The 21,482-nt window shown below is 34.7% G+C and overlaps 2 protein-coding genes across 10 annotated transcripts; one reads left to right on the plus strand and one right to left on the minus strand.

Annotated features, from left to right (window-relative positions):
• Positions 1-825: 825 nt before the first annotated feature.
• Positions 826-17,216, plus strand: LOC127064049 (uncharacterized). 2 transcript variants are annotated; one of them, XM_050994555.1, is made up of 8 exons: positions 826-1,247; positions 7,355-7,579; positions 7,692-8,269; positions 12,171-12,351; positions 13,245-13,379; positions 14,205-14,712; positions 15,608-15,866; positions 16,193-17,216. In XM_050994555.1, exons 2-8 carry the CDS (start codon positions 7,357-7,359, stop codon positions 16,553-16,555), a joined length of 2,247 nt encoding a protein of 748 aa, XP_050850512.1. In that variant the 5' UTR covers positions 826-1,247; positions 7,355-7,356; the 3' UTR covers positions 16,556-17,216. The 2 variants fall into 2 exon arrangements, with proteins under 2 accessions (XP_050850512.1, XP_050850521.1); XM_050994564.1 differs by lacking the exon at positions 826-1,247 and adding an exon at positions 2,309-2,463.
• Positions 17,217-17,347: 131 nt separating this feature from the next.
• Positions 17,348-21,229, minus strand: LOC127064305 (uncharacterized). Of its 8 annotated transcripts, none has more exons than XM_050995246.1 (3): positions 20,200-20,653; positions 19,479-19,707; positions 17,348-18,794 (listed from the first exon to the last, which is right to left on the minus strand). In XM_050995246.1, exons 2-3 carry the CDS (start codon positions 19,509-19,511, stop codon positions 18,138-18,140), a joined length of 690 nt encoding a protein of 229 aa, XP_050851203.1. In that variant the 5' UTR covers positions 19,512-19,707; positions 20,200-20,653; the 3' UTR covers positions 17,348-18,137. The 8 variants fall into 8 exon arrangements, with proteins under 8 accessions (XP_050851203.1, XP_050851193.1, XP_050851184.1 ...); XM_050995236.1 differs by having other exon boundaries at positions 19,479-19,712; XM_050995227.1 differs by lacking the exon at positions 20,200-20,653 and adding an exon at positions 19,793-19,984.
• Positions 21,230-21,482: the final 253 nt, after the last annotated feature.

Consider the following 21,482-nt stretch of genomic DNA (forward strand, 5'->3'; position numbering starts at 1 on the left):
CGCAGAAGGGAAACAAAAAAGGGATAAGAGGAGATGGAAAGAGAAGAAAGGAAGAAAGATAGGAAGAGGGACCACCAAGGGAAAGATCGAAGTATCGTGACGCAAAGATAGCTCCGTTATGACCGACACGGCATAGCACCTTCACTTTGGAGTGCAACAGATAGTATAGCGGAGAGTCGGAACGTTTGCTATACTATGTTGTGCCGCTGACCCAAATGAATCCTACCGACAGTCAGTCCCGGTCCGGGCTTCTTCGCGGTGATATTGCTCCCGCGCTCTTACTCTGACAGATTTAAAAGAAAAGAAAAAAAAACAAAAGATAATATAACAACAACAACAACAACAACAACAACGACGACGACGACGACGACGACGACGACTCGTAACGAAAGTAACGTGTCTTCGCGTCGATGACAAAATAGAGAAGAGAGAAAGGATTTTTCGTACGTCGTAAATTTTTAATCTTTGGACAGCAGACACGCACACACAAATACCATCTACGATCTCGCGTCGTTACGTGAAAAATTACTTCCCATATTGTCGCTAAATTCTTAGCACGTGGAAAGTGCTTTCGCGTGTAATGGTTTAAAAGGATCGTGAAAAAGTGAAGAATCATTCTCGCAGTTTATATATCAGATTAAAGAGACCTGTTTTGGAATGTTCAGAAATTCAATGGAGAAGAAATTATCGAGGCGTTCGTAAGTCCTGATTGGACGTTTGATCGTAGTTTCGATTAAAAGGGCGGGAAAAGAAGAGGGGAAAATTCAAATTTGAACGGGAAAGGAAAAGACGGAAGAAAAGGTGGAAGTGAAGGAGGAGGAGGAGGAGGAGGAGGTGGAGGAGGATCACGAAAAAATACGATTTATCTCGTAGCACGTGTAGGTATGCTAAATCGGTACTGCTGACTGTCGCGAGGAACGAGGGTACGGTCGATCTGAAAATACGCATTGGCAGGGTGCTTGTGAAAGAGAAAGAGAAAAAGAAAAAAACAAAAAATACAACGGGACGAAAGAAAAAGACGAGAGGAAGAAGAAAGGAGGCGTTTGCAGGATGTAACAGATTCGCTGGATCAACTTTAACGAGAAAGAAAAGAAAAGAAAAGGGAAAAAAACGAAGAAACCAAGAAAATTACAACGTTGTTCGAAGATTTCTTACGAAGTACCTGTAATATTATCAACGAAGAAGCAATGCGGTTGCATTCCACGGTGTTTCTTGTTCTACGATAATCATTGAAAGCAGAATTGCAAGTGAGTATTTCAACGATAATTTAAACGCGAAGGGCTTATTAAACGGCAAAACGAGGGCGAGAAAATTTCATTTCCTGCGTTCACGCTCGAGAAAAACGTGAGAGACGAGGGAGGTGGGACCTCAAGGACGCGTCTTCCACTCGACCTTGTCTCCGATTTACGAACGAGAGAGCCCATTAATTCGCTCAACATCGACGAGCAAGACTCGATGAGGAGTGCAAACTTATTATATGCGTAATAACTCTCTTCCCGCGTTAGATCATTATTTTCATTTTCTTTTATCATCGATGATCTTTATTTTCTCTCTCTCTCTCTCTCTCTCTCGCTCTTTTGTATTCTTAAATAATCATTCTTTTAATCGGAGTTGATTATCAAGTATATCGTTGCAATAACGTTGGACTTATTGTCCAACGAGATATCACTCGGAAACCCTTGGAAGTCGTGCAAGCAAAACTCGTTCCAGGTTGGCCTCGAAAGTGACCGCGGGACAACATAGAGAGAGAGAGAGAGAGATAGAGAGAGAAAGAGAGAGAGAGAGATAGATAGAGAGAGAAAGAGAGAAAAAGAGACGGGTCGTTGCCGTGTTAGGAATTTGGCACGACGCATTCTTCGAGTCCAGGGCCTTGCAAAAAGTGGCGGTGCAAAGAAAATGCGAAGGAAGCCTTACCGGCTTGTCCTGAATCCTCAGTCGATAGAAGAGAGAGAGAGAGAAGTAGAATCAGTTGATTAACGAAGTCTGTCTACTTACTACTTACTTACGTTGTTTAATACGATTATCGATTCGAGTATACTCGCATGCGGAAACTAATCTTTCCAATTTTCTACATACACATGGATGGATACGTGGATACCTACATACATACGTAAATACTTTTGAGAGTATCATGAGAGTGTCTGTTACTTTCTCGAGCCACGTATTTCTAACCTACTTTTGCGAATCGTAAACCCCCGTTCATCCCTCCCCTCTCTCTCTCTCTCTCTCTCTCTCTCTCTCTCTCTCTCCCGCCCCTCTAAGAGAACGCGATGGTTGCTATCGTACGAGATACTCGTGCCAAGTCTTCTTTTATCACGACGGATGATGCGGATCGTTAAATTCGGTGCAGTGCCCCTACGAAATCGTGGAAAGCCGAAATTTCATCGCAGTTCGTCCGTAGCACTCGACTTATTCGGGGACATCTCTAAAAAACTAACTTTCAAATTATTTCTTAACTTATTGGTACACCCTTTTGTTAGTTGTAATATATCTACATATATATCTATGTGGATATATATGTATATATAAATACATATACACATACATACACTAATACGATGAAGTATTAAATAGATTTAATCGGTTGAACACATTAATTAAACGAACCACGTCCAAACGGACGAGGACGTTTCTCGTGGGAACATAAAAAAGTGATTTTCGCATCAACGAGATTTCTTCCTACTCTACGATAACCACATCTTTTCTCGTGAAAACGGATAATCCTTTTAAATCAGTGATTACTCGAGAAGGCTGCATTTATTATGTTAAGTCCGTTGCACGATCGATCATTATAGTAATTACCTTGGGTGTACTCGTACACTGTGATAATATATATAACGGGGAGATACACGAGAAAGCGAGAGAGAGAGAGAGAGAAAGAAAAAGAAAGATGAAGACACACGCATACACATACATATAATAATAATAAGAGATCCAACGTCGCCATGTTTCATCAGGAAACGAGTGTAATATAATTTCAAGGTGGAGGCCGTTATTCGAGCCTTACCGGTTAGATTTTCTTTTTCTTCTTTTTTTTTTTGTTTTTGTTTTTTAAGCTCTTAAAAGCTAGAAGCAGTCGCCACGAATCTGTAAAACGAGAAATAGAGAAAGGCATCAAATCGACGAGCTAAAGAGTAAGATAGAGAGATAGAGATAGAGAGAAGTCCAAGCCGGAGTTTCACATGACCGAGTTAGAACATCCAGTTTTACTGGGACAATGGTTATGACACGGGAGATCGCTTTCACGCCGTTCTACGTGACTCCTCGCGATGCATCGCAAAGTTACTCCTGAGCTCGCGCTAATTCGCCAGAGGTCATAATCATAAACGTAATTTTCGTCCCTCGTTGTAATACAATTCCGGACATTGCCGTTTCGATGACGATCTCGTATGTATCTATGTATTTACGTATGTACGTGTTCGAGATAGCAAATGAGATCATTTGAAGATACGAGAAAAGAACGTAAATAAAAAACAATCGTGTTAAATACTCGGACGTTTTATTTCCTCTTTTTAATCAATGACTTTGCGATCGTTTAATGAAATTAAGTCCATCGTAAAGAGTTTCCTGAATTGAAAATATATCTATCTTTACGTGGTTTGAAAGTATAACATAACTTTCTTTAGAATAATTATTATGGTGAATATATAATATATTGTATCGTTTGAACGTTTAATCTCCTTTCTCTTTTTGCATGTCTAGTTATAATATTAAGCAATTTGTTTATTCGGTAGAAAGTTTCTTGATTTTGAAATGTCTGTCCGTACTTTTTAAATACGTACATACATATATACATATCGCTTATGTATCTTTAATGGACGGACAAAACGTTGTATAGTATATGTTAGATTTATTAGATTTAGATAGAAACACTTATAATATTAAGGAAATAATTATCGATCGAGTGTTAAACGATTGTTTAAACGTTTTAACGAGTTCCAATATTTTTTTGATTTTAAAAACTTATAGAAGTTTTCTCACGTACATACATATTACATATATACTCTCTTTCATACAATTTTTATTTCACGAAATTGTTTCTTTTTTTTTTCATCGTAAAACATGTTATTACGTCAAGGTAATATCCATCGATCGAGTACAAAACAATTATTTAGATAATTCAACGCTCTCTAATTTTCTTTTTCAATTCTCAGAATTCATAAAATTTTTCTGACCTATTTTCTTACATACATACCATATTAACATAAATACCTATCACTCATATATTTTCTTTTCCATACCATTTTTCTTTCATAAAATTAATTATATTGTTTCTATAAAAAATATTGTTTTATATGAAAGAAACATCCATCGATCATTAGAAAATTTGTCTTTTTTTATTCTCGGAATTCATTAAATACTTTCCACTCATATAATATTACTCTAAATAACGTTCGGTTAGTTCCTCCTTCTTCTTTTATTCTCGAAGAACGACATTGTGTTAGAAATCTGCCATTCGAATCTTTTTCTCGAAGAAATTCTACTCGTTTAAAGATATTTCTTTTCTCTTTCTCTCTCTTTCTTTCTCTCTCTCTCTCTCTCTCTCTCTCTTTCTCTCTCTCTCCGTTTCTTCCTTCCGACCTTGGTAGCTCTACGGCACCTATCGGCATTCCAACCTAATCGAACGACACGCCTCCCATAACGATGGACCGACTCGCATACCGATGAGTCTTTTACGAACTCACACCTACACGAAACTCTCTTTATGTTCGACTGACCTATAAGGAGAGAGGCACGAACGTTAGAAGGGGAAGGAGGATGATACGATGACTTCGACCGGATTTTCTAATACATTGAACTAAACCCAACGTTTAGATATCATTTCGAAGACGAAAGAAATTTAAGTTGCAAGGCTTCGTTTTATATATTTCGTTGGAAAATTTCCTTCAAATAATTATGATCGTAAAAATATATTATTAGAATTTTACAAAATTTATTATGTAGCTCATTATTACATATATAGCTAAGAACGTTTAAGAAGTGTAATTTCAGCGAAAGTTCAGCGAAGTTTCGTGCGATAGTCTTTGTTTTTTCTATAATCAAAATTACCTAATTTTGATTGCAGAAAATGTAAAGATTAATCTAATATTACACGACTCGAAATATGTTATATAAAGTAGGAATAATATATTCTCCATTTTTCTACATTCGGAATTAAATATTTAACGATTAATAAAAAGATTTTATTTCCGACAACGTTTTATATAAACGAAGTGCAACGCGTTTTTTTTTTCTTTTTTTATTCAAAATTAAGTATTTAACGATTATTAACAAATTATAATTCTCACAACATGTTGTAATACATATGAATAAGATGCGACACGTTTTTCATTATTCTCTTTTTATATATATATTCAAAATTATATATTTAACAATCATCGAAAAATAATATTACTCAAGACACGTTATATACAAAGTAATTATTCCCGTAAGATTTACATTCTTACGATCGTACGTTTCCATTGAAATAAATAAACATCCTCGATACATACATATAATTCATAAAATCGTAAAAACATGGGGAAGATTATAGGTAGTAAACATAAACATAACGGATCAGTGGTGTTCGAGACACGGAGTGAGGATCACGTTCCATCTTTGATTCCTATTTCTTCTTCCGGAAATTAAATCTCTCAACGTGAATTCGTCGATATTCCTTAACGTATTTTCAATGATATATTTCTAATAAGAATCGTGCGATCCTCCGATATTAATATTCTCAATCGACGATGTTATCTTACAAAGGAAAATGAAACCTTCCTTCTGTACCTTCAAAATACAATATTCATATAGGTTTCGCATAACAATTATTACGAACGATTTCACTTGGATTTAGATTTGTGCCGCGAAATTGAAAAGCGTGCTGCGTGTAACACAGTTAAATTTTCTTGCCACGGATGGTAGATATCGAAAGAGAGAAAGAGATATCGGAAACTGGAATGTTTTATGTGCATGAACAAGCTGGATAAACGCGTTGCGCAACATTTGTACCACGATTATTGCTCACATCGAAGAACTTCGATAGACATCAGAAACTTGTTACAATAATCACACGATCGAAATACTACTACTACTACTACTACTACTATCACTGCTACTGCTACTATTATTAATAATAATAATAATAATAACAACAATAATAATAATAATAGCAACAACACAACACAATGGTAATACGACTTTCGAATACATTATCTTGTTGATCGTTTCGATTGAAAAACGTGAGTGTTCTTTAAGTCTTTTTTTTTTTTCTTTTATTTCTTTACGTTAATATAGAAGATTTAAAAAGAAAAAAATTATATATTGTCGTATCGCGACATTAAAAATTTTTCTTAACTCTTTTTTCTCTTTTTGTCGTTGATATGTCGTTCCTCTTGGTCGGAATTCGTTGGAAAATAGTTCGAGTCGGCTTTGGCAATAAATTAGACCGCAACTCTGTACGGAATAGAAAGTTGCAGCACCGTTGCACTACGAGAAGATATGAACAGGAGTGAATGAGAGAGAGAGAGAGAGAGCGAGAAGGGTGACTGGATATATATGTGTGTAGAAAAAGCAGACAAAAAAAAAGAAAAGGACAATCTCGCGTGAAAGATCGGCGAATATCCCCCTCTCTAACGTTCGTCTTCTTCCGTCGGGATTTAACGCGTTTCACGGAGAAATGAAAAGATTCCGTGCTTCCTTGTTTCCACTTTAATGCGAGTTTTCACTTATAACAAGGAGACTTCCGATCATATTATTAATCTCATCTGACTCTCTTCCTCCTACGTTGTAAAAAAAAAAAAAACATGTACTTATATACGTAAATACGTGTATGTTATTTGTAAATCTGTGTTGTATATATACATACACGCGATAATTATGAAAGCTTTCATCGAGATGAAGACGTCGAGTAGGAAAGATAAGGATCACTCTCACTAGAAATCATTCTCTCTTTTTGGAAATGTAAAAGGAATCCCTTAGATTTAATATTGTATCAGACGAAACTCGGACTGAGTCGTTGGACTGAGTTGTCTGATATTAACGAATACGTGCGATTATTCGTAACAAGAAAGAAAAAAAAAAGAGATCATTTTACAATTTTCATTCATCGACTCGACTTATCTATCAAAATTTCGATCTGCGTTAATTAAAAATTAACGGTTAAATTTTGTGATTTAACGATAATTCATTTCGTACATCGTAAGATCTCGAAATTAATACGTACACACACATACATACGCGTGGTTTGTTCTCGAAAAGAAAACAGTTATTGATCAAATCTCGCATACTTGTTTACGCTTCTAAATCACCGAAATTTATATTTATGTTTCGACTTTCTTCTTTTCCTTCTTAACTATCGTTTCATTTATTTCAGAAATGCGAAGCGAGGTGAGCGAATGGCTGGCAACGTGCGTGGGTTCGCCGATATGTATCCTTCTGCTTTCTTGGTCCTTACTGATCTATCAAAATCAGCCATCCTCGACAAAGAGAAGGATAGACGTACTCACTGTGGCAATTCTTGCGGAAAGTCTCGTAAATCAGCTGGGATTATTGTTTTACGCTGTCCTTACCTTAATTCGGCCAGCCAATCATTTCGGAGGCAAGTTCTTTCTTTTTTTTTTTCTCACAATAATTTTATCCTATATAATAGCAGATAACGAGGAAAGAAGAAGAATGCAAAACGATAAGAGATAATATTTAAATATTTTCAGAACTATGTTCAACGTTAGTTTGGATCTTGAATTCATCGAACATTCTCCAGGAGTTGACCTTGACGTCTATCGCCATTTTCGCAGCAATAGGGAGCAGGGATGAAGGCTTCAACATGACGAAAAATCATTTGAAATATCACCTAGTCAGTTTAAGCGTGATAAGCGCTTGCGTAGGTATAACAGGTGTTCTCAACTTCGAGCCAGACGTTTGCGTGTTTCTACCCCAAGAAATTTCTACGAAGTATGGAATATTCGTCAATTCTCTCAGATGTTTGCTCTTATTCGCCTCGTTAGTCGGTCTAACGATCGCTATATTTAAAAGTCTATGCCGTACGCCAAAAGCAGAATTGTTAAAGTCCGTCTCGGATTTGTCCGAGACCAGTTCGAAAAATTCATCGGGAGCGTTTGAGTGTCATCCTCATCAATGGGATCCTTCGAGCGGATCGTGTACCAGTGGTTCGACCAATAGCAGAGCGTGCCTACGTAAGAAAAAAATTCACGTCGATGAAACTGGCGAAAGATCGACTATTTACAGCATCCTATTTGTATGTTACATCTTCGAACATCTACCAGTTCTGGTGAGTCGAATCGAATTTAATTAAATTTCTAATGATCCCTTATATCGAAAATAATAAGATTATAATTTGCTTATTCATCGTTACACGTTAATGACTTACTACTTTGATTCGACGGAACGATTGCAATTAGTGAAATCGGATAACACAACTTCTGTAAGAGGTCGATGATTATTATTAGTCCCGATTGCGTTAACGGAGTTTGAAATAGTTGAAAAAAAAAGAAAGATGGAGACAGAGAAGAAAGAGAGAGAGAGAGAAAAAATGAGAGAAAAAAAGAACGACGAGCGTTGCATAATCATTGTAATTTGTGCACACGATCAAATCTATCATCTACTTTCCATTAACGCGTAAGGAGAGTTTACAAAACGAGTGTACTTTTTTGTTTTTAACCTTCTTTAGATTAATTATTATACTTTCGAATCTATTTTAACGAGTAGAGGGCGACGTAATTATTACCAAAGTGTTGTTACCGTTTTAAAGAGAAAGCATAAGAGATTCGCTAAACGTTTCGTATTTGAAAACATTCTTTATAGATATTGATATATTTTTCTTTTTCTTTTTTTTTTCACGAAAGATACATTTTATCTTTCTTTTTATTTTTATTTCTTCGTTTATTCTTTTCGATTCACTTTATTACTCGTAAAACCATCAATGTCTCTATCGATAGAGGAGGATGTTTCGAGATCGGCTATGAAATTACACGCGGCACGTCGTGCGTAACCACGTTGTATAATTTACATTAGTCAGTCTACTCTTCACTCTACTTTTTCGGATTACCGGAACGGTGCATCCAATAGAACAAAGTAGTTTTCATTCCCCTCGAATACTTGCTCGTCTATATAGCAATCTCTATTGCAACGTTATACAAATAGATCTAATATCTTACTGTCTAAGAACTAACGTAATAAACATTTTATTTTTTAAACTAATTGATTTCTTTTCTTTTGTTTCTTTTTTTCTTTTTTCTTCTTTTCTTTTTCTAAACCGAAGAAAGGTTACATAGTATGATACATTAATTATCAAATTAATTGATTCAACTAAATTAACATAATTCTACAAAACATAATCATACAATTAGTTTCAAAGAGTGAGTAACTTTTAATACAACTTCTTAACGAATATCAAATAAATAAAGATCTATTTAGCTGAGCTGTAAAACAAAGTATGAAAGATAGTTACAATCGGATAGTCGATTTACAGGTGACTATGTGTATCGTCGTTAACGCATAACGAGCATAGGATATTCGTGCGACTGAACTCAAACCGGAAGTGAGTCCGGTCGAGCCTCGATGATATCCGGAAATGCATATTTTTTTTCTCTCTTATTTATTTTTTTTCTTCTTCTTTTTTTTTATCGCTTACAGGAAGCCCATTTGGAAACGAGAAAGTTCGCCCTCTTCTTCCACCTTCGAAAGGGGGATCTCGCTCGTGCGCGTGCTCGCTGCAATTTGTCGACGAAATTCGAAAGTGCGAACTTAATACGGACGATGACCTTAATGTCGATCTCGATTAAGATTCGTGTAACGTCAGCTCGTCACCAAAATCGTCGGTGTACGAGAGAAACTCTTCTCTTATCTTCTATTCACTTTCTTAACACCTTAACGGCTCTCCTCCCACTTGTTGTTATTGACCTTTCTCATTAATATTTATGCTAGGCAGTGTTACACGCATGACGCATACTCTGTTTACATCTCGTAGAAAATCAATTCTCGCGGCAATTAGGTTGTCGTAACAGAGACCGACATTGTTTTCTTTTTCCGTGTACGATAACTCGAGTGATCGTTTGATAATCTTTTTTTTTCTCTCTCTCTCTTTTATATTGTTTATCTTTTTCAATGATGTAAAAATATTTTTGTTTACGCCTAAAACGAAATTTATTTTTAAACAGAAATATATATATGTGTGTGTGTATTGTATGTTACATGTTATATATCACATTTATACACATATATATACACACATACATACATACATCTATTCAAGATAGATATTCAAAAGAATATAATCAAAAATTAAAAATACTTATTCTTCGTAGTGTAAACGTTACGCCTATGTGCGTTAGGAATTGCACATACGCGTGTTTCAGTCGTACCATTCCCTAATTAAGGCCGTAGTTTCGATTTCATAGCACGGACCAGACCAACTATTACTCACGTAACCATCGGCCCGACACCGGTGCGCGAAACAACCTTCTAAACGCTCGATACGGAGAAATTTTCTTCGACGTGATCATAATGCTGCGCGAACCTTTCCGTTTTGTTCGAGTTACCAAGCGACCAAATTTTGCAATAATTCGATATAGCATGTGTCAAGATGACGATGTACATATAATACAGTTTTTACGAGAAAAGCTATCGATAGAAAACAAAAAGAGCAAAAGCAAAAGAAATGTTAATTGTTAATTGGACTGAGTTATTAAAAAATCTAGCAATCTTAAAACAACAACAAAAATTAATTAAACGTAGTAAGGATCTTATAATTTCGTGATTTTTATCTTGCAAAAAATTGTCAACCCATAGAATAACTTTTAGATTATACAATTATTAAAAAACTTATACAATATTTATTTGATCAGTATTTTTAATAATTAATGATAAGTACTTTGTAAAATATCGGTACGTGATATAAATGATATAAATAATTAAGTTTCAGGAATATGTCTGAGTTCACTATAAATACTAATCATGTTTTTAAAATATCGATTAACAATGTTTAAAAATACTGATCCTATTAATACCAGCCTTATTAAAACTATCAAGCTATAGTTCCATTCTAAGCTTCTTTTTTATTTACTTTGCAAATAACTATCAAAACAAATTATTCCGATTGAAATGGCTTCTTCAGATTTTTTTTTAATGAAACAGGATATTGAAGAAAAAAGATTATTAATAGACAAATAATCTTGGAATTATTTAACTCGATATCAGATCATTAAGGATTGATAGCTTTTTAATTAACTTTGTTCAATCTTAACAGATTTTAATTCGTACAATCGAATAGAGATCGATATAGATCCATTAAAAGAAGAACGAGGAGAACAGAACGTATACGTGTATTGGATTACAGGAAGATCGTTTTTCTTCTTCGATCTTGTTTGACAGATCGAAAGAATTCGACTAAGAAACGAGAAAATATCAAAGAGCAAGAAGATCGAGAGCAACGATTCTGTAAGAAGAGATCGGAGAGATCGTCGAAGTTAAAGAATTTTCACTGTAGTCATTCATCGACGTGTGTTAAGATGCGCAAAATTGCGTGTTACCCGCGAGCGTGTACTTTTGAAAGCGCGACCAACGTGTTTTCACCGTGAATTCCTTCCCCCATCTATCTGTCTCCCTTCTTTTATACCATTACAATCAAAATCGAGCGACTAAAATCGAAAGTTTACGCGTTCGTATAAATACTTACTTACGTAGACATATTTATACGATTTTCATGAAAGAAAATTATTATACCAATGATGAAAAACGAATAAAGCTCGTTGCATATTGGTGCATAGGGTGTAAATAAAAAATTGCACGTCGATGCATTTACCTTATAGATACACAAACGGACACACAAATTAACACAATTAACAGTACGTTTAATTAGCCAAGGCGATCGTTTCAATGCTTACGAATTCCGCTCGGTGAAAGTCGAGCAGACTTCTATCAACTTGAAGATCGTTCTTATTTTTTTTTCTTCTTTCTCTCTTTTTTTTCTTTTTTTTTTTCTTTCCAGATAAAATCTCATCAAAGAGAATTTATTAAAGAAAAAGAATCTTTGATCTTCGTAATTTCAAGATTGCTTATATACACTAATCGGTAGGAATAATTAGAACGAATAAACGTTTTCCTCTTCCTGATAATTTCATATTTTTATAGCCGTTAAGTATAGTACATGTAGACTGTTTATTATGTTTCAGATCGTTTCCATCAAACCGAGTCTACTGAGGAATTTTTGTACCACTCAGAATTTAGCGATGTGGTTACCGCTCGTTAAGGATACTCTTTTACCTGTTTTCTTGGCAATCTTTGATAAAATGTTCTGTCGTTACGTCGCCAAAGTTTACACGAAGCAAGATCATGCGAGAAGACTCTCACACGGTATGTCCTTTTTTATGGTAGTAAAAAATTAAGTGTATCGCTATTTATTATGCAAATATACACCGTACGTAGCAATTTCAAATTATTGCCTGCTAAATTTGTAACTCTAGATATATCATTTTCTTTTTGTACCTGTAATATATGTGTCCGTAAATTTCTGCCTGACAGTTATATTTATATACGATATATACAGATATTTATATATATAGAAAGAGAAAAAAAGAGAGACAGAGAGAGGAACATATAACTTATATTATAATACATTATACTAATTAAAGTAAACTATATATAAGTATTACACTACATTATTACTAAATATATTATAGTATAATTATAGTATACAAAATATAATCTATAATTAACAAGCATACATTTTTAAAATATAAACGAATCGTAATATCTTTTCTGATTAAAAAATTAAATTAAATTAAAAAGATATTATCAATGTATGAGTACGTGATTTGAACATTACAGTTATAAGGGGTTTAATGTTGGCCATACATTTTTGAAAATTTATTGTTAGTTTTTAAGGAAACGATAGATTGCTATATTCTAATGAAATTTTCTAGTAAAATTTATATTGATTTTATTACATAGAGAGAAAATATGAGATTATCGTTTCCTTCGCTATGTGAGTTTCGTAACGCGTTCCAACGACAACAGACAGTTTCCATCCTTTTCTTTAAAAACATGTTAAGCTCGAGCTCGCGTGGGAAAGGCGCGTAACTCTTATCCTCGCCGTAATACACGTTGTGCATGTGAAAACGCTATTCCTTTGACTTCTCCTCCCTTCTTTCGATCTCTCTTTGCTGAGTGATCCTTGAAAGAACAAAAATAAAAAAAAAAAATAAAAAATACGAAAAATATTAATCGAAAATATCATCTCCTTTTAGGCGGCGTCGACGGCAAGTTTCGACATTTCGAACAAGACGCGGAATACAAATTACAATTGAACTTAAATCATGGTTTGAAATTTCCCTTGACCAACGGAAGTCTTTATGGGAGATTGCACAATCATCAAAATAGAGGTGAGCATATATCCACAGAGGATAAAATCTTTAAATCGAAACGTTCGAATGTTGTCGTTTATTATTATTTTTTTTTTCTTTAGCAAAAATCGAAAAAAAATTTAATAAAAGTAATTTTATCAAAATTAGTATTTGTATATTCTATTTAAAAAGTATTCTTTTATATATTCATAAACAATTTGATTAATTGATCAGTATAAAATTATTTGTAATATCATTTAACGTTATAATCATTAATAAGTATTTTAATAGAATTTAAAGATGATTCGAAAGATTCGAACACAATGAAAATACATAAATATATACATATACATTTACATACATTAATATGAAAATTAACTATCAAAGGATTACGAACGTTTTATATTCCAGCCTTGAAAGTCATTCCTCGTATGCATGCGCAATAATAAGCGATATATGAGGTCTCCTTTAAACACGGTTAAAAAGAAAAGTTCACTCGCTATTAATATTTCGCGTGACTTATCGAAACGTGAAAAGCCGAACACGTCGATGGTAACGTTAGAAAGTTTTCCCGTGTAAAACGCGCAGATTTTTTTTCTTTGTTTTTTTTTTTGTACTTTTTTTTCTCTCTTTTCTTTTTCCATTGGTTGTAAGTAGTACTAAACATATCGCGGATTATAGGTCACATTGGCGTAGAAAAGTGGATCCATTTTGATTTGAGGTCGATAAAAAATGCTTTCACGTTTCTCACGTGCCAAGTGACGTGTGAGGGATTATACGTTGGTATTATTAAAAAAGGGAGAAAATAAGTAGGGCAGATATATTTTCTAAATTCTCGTGTTTCTCTCGTTTAATTTTTTCCAGGTAAAACAGGGACGATAACGATGGGTATACAACATTATCCAAGATCTCAATCTGTCAACGAGGACAGTAACTATGCTTCGCTACCTGCGGAATTATCATCGTTCACGAGTTCGACCTTCGAACCTCGCCAAGAAGTAAGACACAACGAATCACCAAAAAAGAATCCGATCGACGATCGAACCGATCGATCCTTTAGGATCAACGAGAATTTTAACGAATTAGCTGGAAATCGTAGAAAGATTGGTAGTACCGATGTTTTCGGTCAGAACATGGAAAATTTGGTACAGCTCGAGGATACAAATTCGAAACGAAAATTTGCGAGAAGTTTGGACGAAATATGCGAGGAACCACAACGAAGACACGCGCGAAGCGTTTTAGGGTTAGACAGTTTGGTAATCGCATTGGATAATGGTATGAGAGAACAACAACAGCAACAACAACTACAACAACAACAACAACAACAAACGAGGAATGCTCTAAGAAGAAATCAAAGTTTCGATCATGCGAGGTATTAGTTTATTTAAATTCGTACAAATGAGTCGATGATTACGAAAGTTATATAAAAGTCATTTGATTTATTAAGACAGATATTTTTTTCAATCATACGATATTATTAAGATTTTTTTAATTGGTTACGTAGAAGAATTATTTTTCTCAAGAATAACTATACTTATTGTTTTTGCTTGTAATTATAAAAAAAAATAATTTCTATATAGTTTAAATGAAAATGTCAAAAGATACATACGTATCTCAGAATGAAAAACGTGTGACTAGATCGCTTTCATAATCGCCAGTTTTAAATATCGTCGAATTTCTTTAAGTTCTATTAATTTAATATATTGGAAAGGTTCGTTCGATTGCTTTCACCTTCGACACGGTGCCATTTTCGATAACTTATATCATTGATTTCGATCCGATATTGCTGTCTTTCGATATATACATAGAAACGTTCGAAATGTCGAACTGAGTCGATCTGATTTTCGCCTGGTAGATTGAACGCTGTACTATACGTAATCGTATCTAATATTCGTAGTCTCATAGAAAAAGCAGGCTCACCGATTATGGAAGTTTAACAAAAAAAAAATATATATATATATATATACGAGTGAAAGCAAAGTAAGTAATTCGAATCGTGACTATCCTCAGTTTATTTCTCTTTACGTTTGCACGGTGGTAGCAAGTAGAATAGTTGTTCAATTTCTCGATTATCAAAAGTTAATGGAATCTGCTTTCACCTGACGTTTATGTTCCACTTACTTTTCATCTTTCCTTGTTACGCTAATAACTTCAAACCGGATTAATAGAAATAAATAAGGAAAAAAGAAAAAAAGAAAAGAAAAAGAAAAGAGAGAGAACAGAAAAAAAAATAATACAAGAAAAATACAACCGATCATTTTTCTCAGATATCATCGACCGGTACTCGATACAAGGACCTACGATTTAAAAAAGGATGAACACAGAAGAGAACAACAAAGTATTCATCAACGACAAAGTAGTCAAGTACTTGGAGATGGTTACGAGACGTCTGATGACGAAAGCTGCGATTTAGAAAACGGAGACTTCGACACTATGAGCTCCTGCAGGAGCAGGAGTAGGAGTTGTTGCTCCGTTACAACGGTTGCTAACGATGACTTCGAGTACTTTCAACGTAAGGGAACCAAGGTAATTCTTTTAACGATCTCGGCATTCATTTCCAGCTACATAATCTTTGTCTATTATCACAATTTTATCTTCTTTCATACATGCACATATACAGACATACATAGAAATAGAGATAGATAGACGTTGAAATTAACGTTTATAGATTTTCCTTGTTGCTCGGAAAGAAGACAATATTTGGGATTCTGAGCAACGAAGAAAATTCTTTACGCTGCGTGCATAAGAAAGTAGAATCCCGCGAAGATCGTTTAAAATCGCCTGCGCTTGGCTACCTTTCATTCGATATGTCTTACGTAATCAGGTAATCGTGAGAACGTCCTGTATTACAGGTGGAGCTGTTGCCCTCGAAGCGAAGCAGTGAGGTAAAGGTCAGCATGCGATCTTTCACGCCGAGGATCATAGAGAACGATACTATTGATCGGGACGATAAAAGAATCGACAAAATGATCGACACCAAACCAAGTATACAATCGTATCATTTGAAGAAGAGAATTGGACCAGGTTTCTCCATGAACGATCTTGATAAATTAACCACCGTTGAGAGGAAATTTCCAAACTTGTCGATGGAGAGCCTGAAGAGTATCCTGAAGAATTCGGATGTTAGTTATTTGGATAATGGTGATATCTGTAGGCACGATATCGGTGGCTCAGCTCCAGACTTTAAAAAGATCTTTGTCACAGAATTTATCTGATCGTAATATTAATCTTTTGTTCTGATAAACGTCCTAATGTCACGTAATAATTCAATCGATATTTCTTCGTTCGGAATTTCGTGCCGAGTTGATATAATATCTCGTACGAGTTTCTTTTCTTTAGTCTTCCTTTTCTTTCTTTCTTAGTTTCTACGAACGCGAAATAGATGAAATCTTTTGAATATAATATTGTAGATCTATGATTTTGTTAAAAAACAAAAGTTCATGTTCGATTTAATCGTTCATTCATCGTGACTAATAGGATTTGTTATCTATATTGTTGAGAATGGTTCTTTCGATGGCAAAAAGCCAACACGCATATACATATACAAACGTGTACGTATGCAAGAACTTTGTTTATACATTATATTCACGTATCACGTAAATACATACGTGCGCTATGTAAAAATGTTGTAAAATATATTTGAGTCTATTTTATTGACTTCGCGTCACGAATTATAGGTTGACGTTGAAGTCCGATAATATCGCATCGAGTTCATTTTGTATATAGCTTGTACATTTTTATTATTAATATTTAACGTGATAAATATGTGAAACGTGCTTATAAAAAGCACGTTGGTGTTCATTCGATTACATCGTCGAGCGATAATATGTTTTTGTAATATAGTTGCGAATAAAATTTCTCTTACTTGGGACTTAACACGATTCTATTTTACACGAGAGCGAAAATAATTGTCGATAAACGCGATAAACTCCATCGCGTTTACTTGCGTTGTTCAGAAAGTAGAGCGATTTAAAGTTATATATATATATATATATATATATATATATATATATATATATATATAAAGAGAAATAGAAAAAAAAATATACATTCACACTCAACCTCATAATATTTTTTTTTTATAGATTTATATTATATTTGGTCCACGATTCCAAAATCACATATAACATACATAAATACATGAATTAAATCGTACACGTAACGCGGGTCAGCCATTGTTTCGCTTTGAAACGAATATATTACAAATTATTTTGCGTCTTAAACTTAAAGAGAACACAATCTTTTTATTAAATTTATCTAAATGCCATCGTGACATTTCGTCGACATTCAATATAATTTAACATATCTATTTCAGATCTATCCTATATCTTTTTACGAGTATTTCCCTTGAGACATTTATCCTTCAAGGTTAATCAAACATGCATGGTCTTTTATATAATTTTAACTTAACGATATAAAGTAATTATCTAAATAATGTTTATCTTTATCCTACGGAACTCAATCTCATTGCTTAGTTTACTGACTAGTATAGCAAAATTTGGTATAAATACAACGAAGTAAACGACGCATCCGACAAATGGATAAAACATTCAAATATACCATTAACTACTATTATCAATTTGTCTGCCAATTGTAAATATTAGATAAATCTTCGATTTTGTCGGACGCATCAATTTATTTTCTTCTGATTTCACCCATTAATCACGAGTATTCCTCGTAAAGATGTTTTACAGCTATTAATTAATACGTTCTTTGGATTTCGTAATAGATGAACATAATACAGTCACGTCGCAATATTTCTTTCGGCGATAGCTACATATATTAACAAAATTTTTGCTAGCCTTTTCTATCTTTCGTATCGTTCGTGTTGTTGTAAGAACAATTGCGTTCCTTTTTTCGTCGATAATACATTAAAACTGATTGGTCAGAAGAGGATGATGATTCGTTCGAGGATGATGAATGTGACGAGAATGACGGTAATGACGAGAATGATGATCGCGAGGATGGGAATGTTCGTTGAGGTGAGAATACCGATTGCGAGGAAAATGATGGTTGATAATAAGAGGATGAATGATTTGATTTGGACGATCTCGATGATTTGGATGACTTAATAAACGACGAAGATGATGGGATCGACGATAAGGAGGACATGGAAGAAGATATGGAAGATGACGTGGATGAAGGAAATCGGGAATATCCTTGAGATCGACTTTGACTCGTATAAAAAAGATCGTCACCGCGAAAGGTAGCTTCGAGAGCGGTTTGCATGTTGCACTTTTGTCCATTGGCCTTGAACGCCGATAAAAGCCATTCCAACCTGCTCCAGGCTTTTATGGGAGATCGATCATCCTGATCTAATCTTTTAGGCAAGCTGTAATCGATTGGGCCCGACGCCATTTCCATCGTCGACGGTGTCGATGCAGTCGTCGATGGAGAAGGAGGTATCGTCATTGGCATGGGAATGTATTGAGCACCCTCGATTTCTGGTATCATCTATTAAACAACGAAATATCATTGAATAATTAATATATACTTCGATCCTTCTACATATTAGGAGAAGAGCTTAAAGATTAAAATGATAAGAAATTATCCTGTTGAAATAGGATAACTGATGTTTGCAGGACGTTTCGTAGAACCAACCGTGTAATGCAAGCCTAAAACTCTCTCTCTCTCTCTCCTGGGCTGAAATCAATACTCGAAGAGCATTACACTGTTACTAAGGATTCTCAAACCCCCTCGGATTGCCAGATTCGCGTCACCCCCGTGCGAACGAATGAGAGAGACATAGAGAGAGAGAGAGAGAGGGAGAAAAGAGAGAGATAGAAAGAAAGAGAGGGGTGGGGAAACAGAAAGGAAGGGAGAAAACGAGCCAATGCGACTAAACGTATAAGCAGAGTTCAACGATCAATGAGAGGGAGGGATTCGTTGGTAAAAACGATGCCTTAACTACAATATCCCAATCGAAAACCTCTTTCTGTTTCTGCAATGCTGATGGAAAGATGAAACAAGAGAGAGAAATAAGGAGAGAGATAGAGAGAGAAAGAGAAAAAGAGAGAGAGAGAGAGAGAGAGAGAGACTGTGAATTGAGAGAAAGAAAAGAAGAAAAGAAAAGACAGAGAGAGAAAGAGAGAGAGAGAGAGAGAGAGAGAGAGAGAGAGAGAGAAAGAGAGAACTTACCGGTTTCTTATCTTGGTACGGTGGGAACGACATTAAGCAGCCGGGTATAATTATTTCTGATCGAGTTACAATAATATTCTTCGAAGACAAACGCTTTGCTTTCCTTTTTTTTTTCTTTTTCTTTCTATTATTTTTTTTTTTGTTCTTTTTCTTTTCTTTTTACAGTCTTTAAACCTCCTCAACTTCTTTTCTCTAATCGAAACTTTTTCTCCTCCTCCTCCTCTTCCTCCTACTCTTCATATATTTTTAACAGAATTTTGAAATTAAATTGAATGTAATAAAGAAGATATGCAGTGTTAGAAGTAATTACTTACTTAGATATGTATGTATTTACGTACGTTAGATTACATAAATTCTCTTAACTTCAGATGGGATTATATCTAACAAGATCAATTTTTTTTCGACACGTGTTTAACTTAAACTTTCTACACGAGTTTCTAAACGACAAGCTTTAGTACGAATGAAATGAAGCTCGACGAGCAAATGAAGATCGGTGTAAAATGTAACGAAGGTTATAAGATAATTCTAAATGTCAAAGAGATCATAATACTAAGTTTAGTAATTAGTTTAACGAAAAGTCAATTGGATCGATAAAAAAAATTTGATATATCGTGTCTTTGAGGTCTTTATTGGGGGAGAAAAAGAAAACAGAAAGAAAGAAAAAAAAAGAAATTACGCTGATAAAAAATAAGACGAAAGGATGACAGACAAATGTACTTACAATCATTCGATATATATTTTCTCTGATATTCGACGAAGGAAGGATTCGATCAATTCCTCTCTTTTTTCAAAGATAACCAAAAAAAGAAATTATCACGAGTCAATAGCAGAGATCCAACGTCGACGAGAATGTGGATAAAAATACATATATACACATATAAGAATAAGGAAAAGAGAGAAACAAAGAGTGAGAGAGAACATCGAGAGTGTAGTCGATCGTTCGTGTTGTTTTACCATGCGATTGATTGCACGCATTCATTTTTTTTTCTCGTTTAAAAATAACGCCTCAACAGAAAGAAAAAAGAAAAAAAAACGATTGACGATCGATCTTTATCGATGAGTTAAAAAGAAGAAAAAAGGAAAAGAAAAGAAAAGAAAAAAAAATGTCAAAACAAAGACATTTCCGAAAGCGATTGTTACAATCAAAAGAAGGAATGGATCGATCGGAATATCGATATGTCTTACCTTGATCAATCAGAGATTTCTCTTCTTCTTCGATTGACCTCCTTCATAAAGGTCAAGGTCGTTAGGTCAACGTCCGGCGAACAAACTCGAGGAAACTCGAGGCCTGAGCTTTATCCCAGAGGCACGGTCCAAGAGTAACTGAAGAAGGGCAAAGCCGACACAACATCAGCTGGCTCGGCAGCGCCCAACTCGAAGGGTGCTTTACTCTCTCTCTCTTTCTCTTTCTCTCTCCCCCATACCCTCCATGACACTCTACCTTCTCTTCTGAACTTTGCTAACCGAGAAAGGAACCCACATATGTTGGTCACATGCAAAAGAAAGAGAAGGGGAGAACTTATCGAGAGACAACACACTATATATCGTCGTACTCGGGGAGTCCTCAACCTCTTTCCTTTTCACCCTCGTCATCGGCACCATTTCCTGCTTCCGGTTTTCTGCCACCCGTTTACTGTCTGTTCGCGTGCCACTGATTATTAATCCTAACTATCTCCTTTCTTTAAACACTATCTTAAAAAGAAAAGAAAGAAACAAGAAGTGAACTTTAAATATTACTTTTTGTTATTAAATATTGAATATTGTAAATTATTTCGTTAATAAATGTCACGATTTTAGTTAATCAAAATTTTAGTTATCAACGATATGTTGTGTACTAAGAGTTACGAAGTTAATATGATAAAATTTTGTATGAATTAAGAACTCTAGACGAGCGTAGTATATCTTGTAATATCTTCATGGCAAACCAAATATTTTTTTGTACCCGCATTATGGTGTATCATTCATTTATAATTCTAATACAGAGTATCAGTCGTCCATAGATGT

The sequence above is a fragment of the Vespula vulgaris genome, chromosome 1 (genome assembly GCF_905475345.1).
Source record: "Vespula vulgaris chromosome 1, iyVesVulg1.1, whole genome shotgun sequence".
Classification (NCBI taxonomy): Eukaryota; Metazoa; Arthropoda; class Insecta; order Hymenoptera; family Vespidae; genus Vespula; species Vespula vulgaris.

Coding starts and splice junctions, on each gene's coding strand:
- LOC127064049 (XM_050994555.1), top strand. CDS start 7,357: ATGCGAAGCGAGGTGAGCGAATGGCTGGCAACGTGCGTGGGTTCGCCG. Junction 14,713..15,607: donor CAAAGTTTCGATCATGCGAG/GTATTAGTTTAT, acceptor CATTTTTCTCAG/ATATCATCGACCGGTACTCG. Junction 15,867..16,192: donor TTCAACGTAAGGGAACCAAG/GTAATTCTTTTA, acceptor CCTGTATTACAG/GTGGAGCTGTTGCCCTCGAA.
- LOC127064305 (XM_050995246.1), bottom strand. CDS start 19,511: ATGTCGTTCCCACCGTACCAAGATAAGAAACCG. Junction 18,795..19,478: donor CGTACCAAGATAAGAAACCG/GTAAGTTCTCTC, acceptor GTTGTTTAATAG/ATGATACCAGAAATCGAGGG.